General features: G+C 39.7%; 1 protein-coding gene across 20 annotated transcripts in view; it reads left to right on the top strand.

Moving 5' to 3' along the window:
- The window catches only part of NEK11 (NIMA related kinase 11), a 334,192-nt gene that overhangs the window by 129,655 nt on the left and 191,931 nt on the right, over positions 1-12,606 (top strand). For all 20 annotated transcript variants that reach the window (XM_058433714.1, XM_058433709.1, XM_058433710.1 and 17 more), the window contains 4 exons: positions 2,426-2,575; positions 2,669-2,747; positions 5,081-5,166; positions 12,440-12,559. In XM_058433714.1, coding sequence (XP_058289697.1) covers positions 2,426-2,575; positions 2,669-2,747; positions 5,081-5,166; positions 12,440-12,559 — 435 coding nt within the window. The remainder of the gene's footprint in view (positions 1-2,425; positions 2,576-2,668; positions 2,748-5,080; positions 5,167-12,439; positions 12,560-12,606) is intronic.

The raw sequence follows: 12,606 nt of genomic DNA, 5'->3' as shown, positions 1-12,606 counted from the left end.
TTAATTTTACTGTAAGCACCTTAATTGCATTCAATGTGTTGATATTTGGTATCTTTATTAGCATTCTGTTAAAAGTGTTTTCTAATTTCTTGTTTGACCTAAGGATTATTTAGATGTGTATTTCTTAGTTTTCAAGCAGTTGGCAATTTTATAGTTTTTCAATTATCTCTTTTTCTCTGTCACTCTGTTATTCATGTCTAGCACAATTTTACTGTGGTCTGACTTTGAGGATTTCAGTCCTTAAAATCTGTTGAGGCTTGCTTTATGGCCCTGTGTATTGTCAATTTTGGTAAATGTTCCATGTGCCCTTGAAAAAAAATTGAATTCTGTTATTGTTGGTTGCATTTACATTAACTTGCCAATTATGTCCATTTTGTCATCGTGTAGATTTTTTCTATCTTTATTGATTTTTTAAATTCTGTCAGTTCTTGCTTCATACACACACACGCACATGATGCACATGCACACACACACACACACACATTATTAGGTGTATACGGATTTAGAATTGTTTTATATTCCTGGTGGTTTGATTGTTTTATTGATCCACCATCTTAATCTTAGCAGTGTTCCTTGCCATTTTGGTGTTTGTATGGTTTTTGTATCAACCTCTCTGTGTTCCTACATTTAAAGTTTGTTTTGTGAACAGAATATACCTTTTTTCCAGTCTGATAATTTAGTTTTTTAATTGGAGTCTTTTCCCTCTTGTGTCATTTGCCTTATTTTTGTCATGAATTTTTATTCTACATAATTTTTAAACAGCACAAGATACTGTTAATTTTATTTTGTAGAGTTAATATTCATTTATACTTATTTTTTGGTGCTCTTTATTTCTTCTTGTACTCACTGTTTTTGTCTGGATCATTTTTCTTCTGTTAGAAAAATTTATGTCTAGGATTTAAGAAATGCTTTCCTGCTGATAATGAAATCTCTGTTTTTGCTTGGCTAAAAACATCTTTATTTCCTCTTAATTTGAAGGAATGTTTTTTCTGGGTATAGAAATCTAACCAGATGCCATTTAATAGTCTTGCAGATAGATGCAAAATCTATTGATTTTCAAAAATTGTCATCATTTTTAATATTTACATTGATATTGGTATTCTAGTTGATTTCATGTACTTTCTTCTAACATCTCCCTCTTCTTTCTAGCATTCTTTAATGGAAACAGTCTAGGATTTGGAAAGATAAATGCCTTAATTCAAGAGTCAGTTCTACCATTTACTACCTATGTGACCCTGGCCAAGTCATTTAACTTTTCTGAGCCAATTTTTAATCTTTAAAAATGGGAAAAATATTACATGGGCTCTATTTCACTGAGAAGTTATAAGGGATTGTTGAGATATTGTCAGTGCTTTGTAAAATGTAAAGTACCAATCAGCTCAGTTGGAAATTTTTAGTGTTATTATTTACTGGAACAGAAATATTCTCAGTGTATGTATCCAAAATTCTCTTACAAATGCACATTTTCATGAGCACCCACAAAATAGTTCAATGGTATTATTCATGTATTTATTTCTGTCTATCCTTTGTTGTATTAAGGACATTGTTAAAAGTTACATAAAATGTAACTTACACAAGGTCAATCACAAGTTTATTTCTTATCTTTCAAGTGACTAACATGAAAAGGAAAACCTGGACAGTTACATAATTCATAATGTCCATAAGATAAAAATAATTCATTATTCAGGAGAAGTGCCATTATTTCTTAATACTAAGCTCAGACAGGAATTTCCCTTTCAGTTTTTTTTAATGATGTAGAGTTATTTAAAATATTTTCCTGCTGGTTTAGAGGTTATTGATTTGCATGGCTAATCCAAATCAGTGTTGGACTTATATAGAATTTTAATATTCTGTTTCATACTCACCATGGGAGAATTATACATTTTAATGTGGGTTTCAAGTAGCTGCTCTTCCACTCCACTTGCAAATGGATTATATTCAGAGAATAATAAATAATGCCAGTTTCCTTTTCAAAATGCTTGGATACACATTAGAGGGAAGGTTAGACTGCTAAATTAAAATTACATTTTGCATATATAAAATTATCAAACTGCCTTAGGAAGATAATATTCAGCTGCATTTTATTTCTTAAAAGCTAATTCAAAAAATCCTTACATCAATCAAATACTTAGAATCCTTACTATGTGCAGGCATATTGTTAACTCTTGATCTGCTTATTCTTTGATAGAAAAGCTGTCATTCAGACTTACTCTTGTGCTTTAATCTTTCACTTTTTTGGGTTTTTTTTTGGTAAACATGTATTTAAATGGAAAAAAACAGTATGAAACTGCAATTTTTAAGTCAACTACTGATTGTATGTTTGTGCCTCACAGCCAATGCCCCAACACATCTGAGGTTTTGTATGATGAAAAAATTTAAAATAGGATATTTTTTCCTTATTTAAATTCTTTGACTTTGTCTTCAGGTCACTGGCATGCATTTTATATGAGATGTGCTGCATGACTCATGCATTCGCTGGCTCCAATTTCTTATCCATGGTTTTAAAAATTGTTGAAGGTGACACACCTTCTCTCCCTGAGAGATATCCAAAAGAACTAAATGCCATCATGGAAAGGTATAGAAATAAATATGTTGTCACAGAAATAATTTAAAGTTGTACTTATATTTTAGTTCATTTGAAAAATAATTTTCTGTTTAAACATTACAGCATGTTGAACAAGAATCCTTCATTAAGACCATCTGCTATTGAAATTTTAAAAATCCCTTACATTGATGAGCAGCTACAGGTATTTAAAATGAAAGGGATCCTGGGAAACAGGTATGAGCATTTGTATACACATTCCATGACTTGAAGATATGCAGTGGGGATATGATGCAGTAAGAATCAACCAGAAAGGAGGAAAAAGGCCAAAAAGAAGCTGAGAGGCTGAGACAGATGGATCACGAGGTCAAGAGATCGAGACCATCCTGGCCAACATAGTGAAACCCCGTCTCTACTAAAAGTACAAAAAAAAATTAGCTGGGCGTGGTGGCACGTGTCTGTAGTCCCAGCTACTCAGGAGGCTGAGGCAGGAGAATCACTTGAACCCAGGAGGCGGAGGTTGCAGTGAGCCGAGATTGTGCCACTGCACTCCAGCCTGGCAACAGAGTGAGACTCTGTCTCAAAAACAAATAAATAAAAATTTGTAAAAGCTGAGAAAAATAGTAGTCAGGACAATCTCTCCAAAATAAGGTGTGTGTGAACTCCCATTCCCCAGTGCCACTGAAAATAAGAAGTTAGGGTTCTGATTTTGTGCCAAAACTCAACATCCACCCTTGGAGCTCTGTTGACAGATCTTACCTGAACACTTTGTAACTATATCCCTGCAAGGACAAGAATATACTAACAGAGAATACTAAAATCTAGGGTTATCATTGAGCATTTATAATTCCAATCCTTTATTATATATCTCAATAATACTTTTTAATGATTAGCTAAGTTTATTTTGTTTTCTTGTAAATTAGGAAATTTGATATAGAGGCTGTGTCTCAGGTATTAAGAAAGCAGAAAATGGTCCCCTCTTTAGAGGGTTTTTGTTTTTTTTGTTTTTTTTTTTTAAACTTCTCAGGCTTTTACAACACAGGTCCCTGAGGCAAGTTTCCTCTGTAATTTTATGCGTAACTTTAAGAGGAACCACAAAATGGTCATCCACTTTAAAAACTGTGGATACCTTTTCATCAGTGGGGCACGTTCCAAACCCAAAGGAAGCAAAGGTGATAAATGATGTGTGCTTATTAGTTGAGTGCTGGGCACTGTGCTGACACACAGGGGATGCCAAAATGAACAGGTATGTTTCCTATCCTTTTGAAGCTTGACTGCTAGTGAGAGAATCTAATAACCCAGAAAAAGTAAGGATGTAAATAAAATAAGTATATGCCTAGCACTGGGAAGAAAGTATAATAAACAAACAGGATACTGTAAAAATAAGGGAGAAAGGAAGGGCTTTGGTGGTCAAAGGAATAGGTGACATTTCTTTACCAGCGAGCCAATGGGAAGCAACCAGCCATGTAAAGAGCCTCAGAAACAGTGTTCGAATAGCAGGGAATAGCTGGCACAGAGGTCCTGATTATGTTGTGCCTTGGAGGTAGGTACAGATGGGAGGGTTCTTATGCAAGCATATGCTCTCAGGGAAGCCCATGCTGTCATGGGGAAGGCTGGACAAGAGAGGGAGGCAGGCTTAGGTTTCCTGATACTTCCAGCTCTCCTTCTGTGCAGGCCAAATGGGATCCAGTAGAACCTGAAGGTGGTCCTCTGAAAAAGCCTCATATGCTGGTTGTGGGATCAAAAACACACTGAAGAGGCTGTGAGCATTCAAAAAAAAAAAAAAAAACGGGTCAAAAGGTATGCACAGGGATCTGCTGGACCAAGATGAGGCAAGTGAAGCCCTTGACGCTGGGGCAAAAGTTAAGGGGACACTAAAAATTCATAATCAAGATAAGTAATATTTTAAAAATCCAAATTAATGCTTAAAATCCCAGGTAACAAGATATTAACAGTTTAAAGACAGGATCCAGCAGGGCCAGGATTAGGGTGAGGTAAGTGAGGTGGAATTGTGTAAGTTCAGGGTTGGATCCTATCTTTAAAGTTTTGCTATTGTATTCTTTATAGTTTTTTGACATTATTGATTTTTAACAATAATGTTCATTAAAATTATTTATCTTGGCTACTGAGTTTTTTGGTGCCCTCTTAGATTTTGTGCCTGAGGTATCTCACTTGCCTAAACCTTGCACTGGCCCTGGGAGTGTAGATACTGTCCTCTACAGTCTGGGAGGTTGGAAAAAGCTTGGGTCTTCTTGTGGCTGAAAGTAGGCCTGCCCATGATTGGCAGAAGGGGGTGAGAGAGTAAGCAGTGTAAGATGAAGCTGGAGAGACAGGCAGGAGCCTGACCCTGCAAGATCTTCTTGGAAAAGCTACCATGTAATTTTATGTAACCCAGGGAAAAATAGCATGCTTTGTTCTCAGGCTCCCTACCATGGTCAAAAGTAACCCCAAATCTGAAAAGATACTTGGTAATTTATTCTCTTTCATCCCTAAAGAGGAGTCTTTAAGGTATGTCAGGGTTGTTGATCTTTTTTTCAGCACCTAATGTGTGGATATTCAGAAATGACTCTGGAAGACAAGAATTTGGATTGTCAGAAGGAGGCTGCTCATATAATTAATGCCATGTAAGTAATTGCTTTGTTTTTAAAAAGCCCATCGAGTGTAAACGTTAAATGCATTTGTCTTTAAAAATCTATCAGCACTAAACTGACTGCATCGAGTATCCTAGAATTCACTTAAGTCTTGCCAAGAAATTAAGGAGCTTCAGGAACTTGGTGTTCCAAAGCCCTTTACCCCAGGTGGTAGCAAATTGAAATCATGAAAGTTTAAACCACTGCACAGCTTACAGATCTGCAGGGTAGCTTTGCGGTTGCCTTGCAAGGATATAGAGAAGTTAATATCTCAAATATTTAGTAACATTTATGCTAATGAGCCTTCCATAATAACCATAAATGGCTTTCACGTGTTGTTTGTTTAATATGAACTGGCGGAGTATCTATTGACAAGAAAACGTTGTGGAGTCCTGGGACAATTGAAAATAAGCCAAAATTCACTTTCTTGAAATATACATTCCTTTACATAAGAACTAAACAATGTATTTCCCAAAGAAACATAATTATTTCCTGATCTAACTTCTCTCTCCTACCTCATTCAAAATTTTTGTTCTATAACTTGCAAGAACCCAGAATAATAGGTTCTTATGTTCTGGATTTTTGCAGTTTTACAGTCATGCACAACTATGGTATAGAGGAGGTGTGCAGGACAGTGGGGTGAAAACAGAAGCCCTCGATAGGCTGATCTAGCACAAATATACTCCTCCAACACCCAGTCCAATATTTCTCAACTCTACCATGTTTGCTTTCCATCTTCACTTTCAAACTGAGGAAATCTGCATGATCTCCAGTTAAGATACACTATATACCACAGGGGGTAAATTTTTAGGCATGTTCCTAATAACCTTGTTTTTATGGTTTATTATCTGCTATTTAAAGAAATGTCGAAATTTCCAATTGTATTTTATTAACTAGAGATGTAAGAGTAGTAGGTATTTTTTTAAATACTGGACTAGTTTTAGCTATCATTTTGTACTGTAGTTACAAAACTGACACTGTTTACAATTAACAGTGTCTAGAATCCAGTTGTTTGGAGGGTATTTTACATTATAAAATATTGACTTCAGATGGTCACTGCTATTTTCGGGATCTATGACTATGTTTCAAGGAGATCCATTGGTCTGACAAAATAAGAGATGTATATTCCTGAAAATTGCATGTCCTCTGGAGTCTGTTGTCTGGATGGTATCAGAGAGGTATTAGAACTGTCCTCAGAGGTCATTACAATTTTCTCATAGTGTTTGTCAAGGAAAGAGTTGAGTGTGAAAGGTCTTCTATAGTATTGGGCCCTAACCAAGTCAGGAAGAGAAGCAAATGCCATTGAGAACGTGGTTGGAGTTCTTTCAAAGTGCCTTCCCTCTGAAGACTTTTAGAAGTGTGCCAGTCATCCCTGTCCATCTGGCTGCCTCTAGTCGGCCATCTAGCCCCTTCCCTCATGCTAAATTTTATTGACTGTGTCTTCTATTCCAGGCTTAATACAGTAGATGTTTTTTGCTGCGGCATGGTATAGTGGTTAATTGCACAGATTAATAACACTCTCTCAATTCAAATTCCAGTTCCCAGGTAATACTCTGTATTACTTTGGACAAGTTACTTAACCTCTCTATGACTATAAAAAAAGTACCTACTTCATAGAGTTGCTCTGCATTTAAGTGAGTTAATTCATGTAAAGTGCTTACAAGCATGGGGTTATTACCTGCTAAAATGTTAGCCGATGTGATTATTTAGCCTCTTTTTCAGTTAAGGAAATATGCTTAACATTAATCATACATTGAAAGAAGTTTATGTGCTGGTTGTTGGGATCGAAAACACTGAAGAGGCTGTGAGCATTCTACAAAAAAAAAAAAAGTCAAAAGCTATTCACAGGGATCTGCTGGGACGAGGATGAGGCAAGTGAGGCACTTGACCCTGTGGCAAAATTTCAATGGGACACCAGAAACTCACAATCAAGATCAAATTTTAATGCAATATTGTAAAATTCCAAATTAATGCTTAAAATCCCTGGTAACAAAATATTAAAAGTTTAAAGACAGGGTCCAGCAGGGCCAGGATCAGGTGAGGCAAGTGAGGTGGAATTGTGTAAGTTCAGGGTAGGATCCTGTCCTTAAAATTTTGCTATTGTATTCTTTATTTTTTTGACATTAATTTTGACTTTTTAAAATAATTTTCATTAAAATTATCTTGGTTACTGAATTTTTTGGTGCCCCCTTAGATTTTGCGCCTGAGGTATCTCACTAGCCTAAACCTTGTGTTGGCCCTGGGAGTGTAGACATTGTCCATTACAGTCTGGGCGGTGGGAAAAAGTTTGTGTATTCTTGAACACCGAGTGTGTTATTAATCTGTGCAATTAACCACTACACCATGCTGCAACAAAAATATCTACTGTATTAAGCCTGGAATAGAAGACATAGTCAATAAAATTTAGCATGAGGTAGGGGACAAGATGCCCAACTAGATGCAGCCAGAGGGAACGGCTGCCACTGAGGGACCAGGATGACTGGCACACTCAGAGGGAACAACTGAGAGTGGATGGAGAGAAGACACAGAAGCTGGGCTGAAGGGGGAGGAAGGTGGGAATCCTGCATGGGGCCACTGTACACCTGTGCACCGGGACCTCCAGTGACGCTGGGGGAATGGGTGAGTTGAACTGGCAGAGAGCACCCTATTCTTGCCACAGGCCTCTGGAATCCTGGCTGGAGGACACCCCTTGACCACCAGGGACACTTGGGTTGGTAGGGAGAGCTGCTTAGAGAAGTGATAGGGGCAGCACACCAGCTGATGTGGAGCCCAGAGGGTTTGGTGCTTGAGTGTCTGCAGCAGAGCATGGCCAGGGAGACCATTCCCCTAGGCTTGACTTGCTCCCATGGGAGACTTTAGACCCAGGGGAACTTTCAGACCTGAACTCTGCAAGCAGTCTTGCCCATCAGAGGGGGCTGATCTGACCTGAACACCCCTTCATCTTCTGGCCTCTCCTGAGGCCCAGCCTGGCCACGCCTGCTTGCAGTGCAGCCATGGGTGCCCTGGGGGTCTGCATCATAGCTCCTGTACTGCTGAGGAATCATGCCTGACTGGAGGAGAGATCCAGTAGGGAGGCCTGCTCCTTCCCCTAACTGCAGCTTCCCCAGGCTCACAGCCACCACCCTCCCCATGTTGCTTTTCTGGCATGTATATACATGGGCAGATTTTGACTTTCCTGCCCTGCCAGCATGCATGTGCATGCACACTGCCCTGCTACTGCTGCTGGCAGGAGTGTATCCCACCTCACCTCCCCTGCCATTGCAATCAGAGCCTTGGTGGGCACAGAGACAGCCAGCCCTGGCCCTACCAGCACCCTGCCCCTGTACCAACACTGCTGCCAGAGTGAAACTAGGTGCAGAGAACAGGGGACCCTTCCCTGCCCTGAGTGGCCACCCTTACCTGTGTCAACATGCACAGAGGTTGCACACAGACCTATGACCACCAGTGCTGCACCCTGTGCTAACACCACCACCAGCAGGACCACATGCATAGTTGCCAGTGGAGGGCCCCGGCTCCCTGAGCCATTCTGTCTCTGCTGCTGCTGTGAACGCCCACAGGGAGACAGGCACCCTGACACCTGCTAGCACCCTTCCACAGCTGACAAGTGTGCACCCCTCCACACTGCCACTCCACCGCCACTGCCGCTGCTGGCACATGCAAGCAAGGATGGATCCTGCTGCCACCATCCTACAAAATGCTTTGGCTGGCACCATCCATCAGAGTATAGTGACCAGCTGTCCAGGAGCACATTGGCCCCCCCAGTGCAATGAGTTGACGACCTTGAGGAGCCAGAGAGCAAAACTGGGGCCCAATACAAGTCTCCCAGAGTTAGAGCACACAGCCCAGGAGTTGGGAGCTGAGCACTGGCTGCCTAAAATTTTCCAGAAACAAAGCCAGTCTACTGAATCCACCTTATAACACAATCAAACCATCAAAGTTATCAAGTAGAATAAAAGGAAAAAAAATCCAAAGGATAGCAACTTCCAAGATTGAAGGAACTTCAGCCCACAAAGATGAGATAGAGCCAGTGCAAGAACTTCGAGAACTCAAAAAACCAGACTGCCTTCTTTCCTCCGGGTGACCACAGTACCTCTGTAGCAAGGGTTCTGAGACAGGCTGAGGAGGCTGAAATGACAGAAATAGAATTCTGAATATTAATAGGAATGAAGATCATTGAGATGCAGGAGCACATTGAAACACAATCCAAGAAAGCTAAGAAACATAATAAAATGATACAGGAGCTGACAGAAAAATAGCCAGTATAGAAAAGAATGTAACTGATCTGATTGAGCTGAAAATCACACTATAAGAATTTCAGGCTGGGTCCGATGGCTCATGCCTGTAATCCCAGCACTTTGGGAGGCTGAGGTGGGTGGATCATTTGAGGTCAGGAGTTCGAGACCAGCCTGGCCAACATGGAGAAACCCCGTCCCTACAAAAATACAAAAGTTAGCCAGGTGTAGTAGTATGTGCCTGTAATCCCAGTTACCAAGGAGGCTGTGGCAGGAGAATCGCTTGAACCTGGGAGGCGGAGATTGCAGTGAGCTAAGATAGCACCATTGCACTCCAGCCTGGATGATGGAGTGAGACTCCGTCTCTGGAAAGAAAAAAAAAGAAAAAAAAAAAAAAAAAGAATGCAATCTCAAGTATTAGTATCAGAATGGACCTAGCTGAGGAAAGAATCTGAGACCTTGAAGACTGGTTTTCTGAAATAAGACAGTCAGGGAAGAATAGAGAAAAAGGAATGAACAAAACCTCCAAGAAATATGGGATTATGTAAAAGAGATCAAATCATGTCTCTGAAAGAGGTAGGGAAAATTGAAGCAACTTGGAAAACATAGAAATACATTACATAGAAACATAGAAATTTCATCCATGAGAACTTCCCCAACCTAGCTAAAGAGGTCAACACTCAAATTCAGAAAATGCAGAGAGCCTCAGTAAGATACTTCACAAGAAGATCATCCCCCAGGACACATAATCATCAGGTTTTCCAAGGTCAAAATGAAAGAAAAAATTTTAAAGGCAGTTGGAGAGAAAGGTCAGGTCACATGCAAAGGGAAGCCCATCAAACTAACAGCAGATGTCTCAGCTGAAACCTTACAAGCCAGAAGAGATTGGGGGCCAACATTCAACATTCTTAAAGAAAAGAAATTCCAACCAAGAATTTCATATCTTGCCAAATTAAGCTTCATAAGCGAAGGAGAAATAAGATCCTTTTCAGACAAGCAAATAGGGAATTTGTTACTACCAGACCTGCCTTATAAGGCCTCCTGAAGGAAGCACTAAATATAGAAAGGAAAGACCATTACCAGCCACTACTGGTACACACTGAAGTACAGACTATAAGTGACACTATAGAGCAAGCATACAAACAAGTCTGCATAATAACCAGATAACATCGTGATGACAGGATTAAATCCACACAGATCAATACTAATCTTGAATGTAGACAGACTAAATGCCACAATTAAAAGGCACAGTGTCAAGTTGGATAAAGAAGCAAGGCCCAACTATATGCTGTCTTTAACAGACCCATCTCACATGGCAATGGCACACATAGGCTCAAAGTAAAGGATGGAGAAAAATCTACCAAGCAAATGGAAAATAGGAAAAAGCAGGGGTTGCTATTCTAATTTCAAACCAAACAGACTTTATACCAGCAATAATCAAAAAAGACAAGAGCGTTACATAATGGTAAAGGGTTCAATTCAACAAGAAGATCTAACTATCCGAAATATATGTGCACCCAATACAGGAGCACCCAGATTCATAGGGCAAGTTCTCAGAAAGCTTTACACCAGTCAGAATGGTGGATCATGAGGTCAAGAGATCGAGACCATCCTGGCCAACATGGTGAAACCCCGTCTCTACTAAAAATACAAAAATTAGCTGGGCGTGGTAGCGTGTGCCTGTAGTCCTAGCTACTCAGGAGGCTGAGGTTGGAGTGAGCCGAAATCGTGCCACTGCACTGCAGCCTGGCGACAGAGCGAGACTCTGTCTCAAAAAAAAAAAAAAAAAGAAAAAAAAGAAAAAAAGTCAAAAAATAGATGCTGGTGAGGTTGCAGAGAAAAAACACTCATACACCATTGGTGGAAGCGTAAATTAGTTCAACCATTGTGGAAAACAGTGTGGCAATTCCTTAAAGACCTAAAAATAGAATACCATTTGACCCAGCAATTCCATTACTGGATATATACCTAAAGGAATATAAATCATTCTGTCATAAAGACACACGCACGCATATGTTCATTGCAGCATTGTTCACAATAGCAAAGACATGGAATCAACCTAAATGCCCATCCATGGTACACTAGATAAAGAAAATGTGGTACATTTACACCATGGGATACTACACAGCCATAAAAATAACAAGATCACGTCCTTTGCAGCAACATGGACAGAGCGAGAGGCCATTATCCTTAGCAAAGTAATGCATGACCAGAAAACCAAATAATGCATGTTCTCACTTATAAGTGGGAGCTAAATTATGAGAACACATGGACACTTAGAGGGGAACAACAGACACTGGAATTTTTCAGAGGGTGGAGGGTGGGAGGAGGGAGAGAATCAGGAAAAATAACTAATGGGTACTAGGCTTAATACGTGGATGACAGAATAATCTGTACAACAAACCCCTATCACTTGAGTTTACCTATATAACGAACTTGCACATGCACTCCTGAACTTTAAATAAAAGTTAAAAAATAAAAAAATAAGATTTAGCTGTTAAAATACTAGCATTTTGGAATACTTTTTATGTGCTAGGCACTGTGCATATGTTACCTCATATGATACTTACTGTAGCCCATTCTTTACAGATGAGAAAACTGAGATTCAGGGAGGTTCAGTTACTTGCCCAAGGCCACAGAGCTAATGAGTGGTGGAGGTGGGATTCAAACCCTGCCTAACTCTAAAGATTATGTGTTTTATCCACACGGTGGAATTACTGGGCCAGTCTATTTGCTCTTTAATGGCCAAGATCCTAATTTGTTTTACATTATGAAAACTAGTCACTGGCGATGAAATGAGCAGGAATTTGGAAAGTAAATAATTTCCTTTAAACAAAAATCTAATTTGAAAAATGTTGCTTATTAACTACAGTCCTGGTTGGCTCATTACGTACCCAAAGCTTATTAGTTTTTGCCTGGCCTGTCTCAAGATGCTTTTGCTCTCAGTAGTGTAGTGATACTTTTATAAAATATTTGTTTAATTTTTCTGGACATGTTTGGGATGGGCTATATGAGGGGATCTTTGTTATTTATAGGCAAAAAAGGATCCACCTGCAGACTCTGAGGGCACTGTCAGAAGTACAGAAAATGACACCAAGAGAAAGAATGCGGCTGAGGAAGCTCCAGGCGGCTGATGAGAAAGCCAGGAAGCTGAAGTAAGCTGCTTTTCCTTTAGGCACTCATGCTCGGGACTGCTTCTCAG

This window comes from Hylobates moloch, unplaced genomic scaffold (assembly GCF_009828535.3).
Source record: "Hylobates moloch isolate HMO894 unplaced genomic scaffold, HMol_V3 SCAFFOLD_22, whole genome shotgun sequence".
Classification (NCBI taxonomy): Eukaryota; Metazoa; Chordata; class Mammalia; order Primates; family Hylobatidae; genus Hylobates; species Hylobates moloch.
Note: the sequence above shows the minus strand (reverse complement) of the source record. Positions and strands in the feature narration are given on the sequence as shown.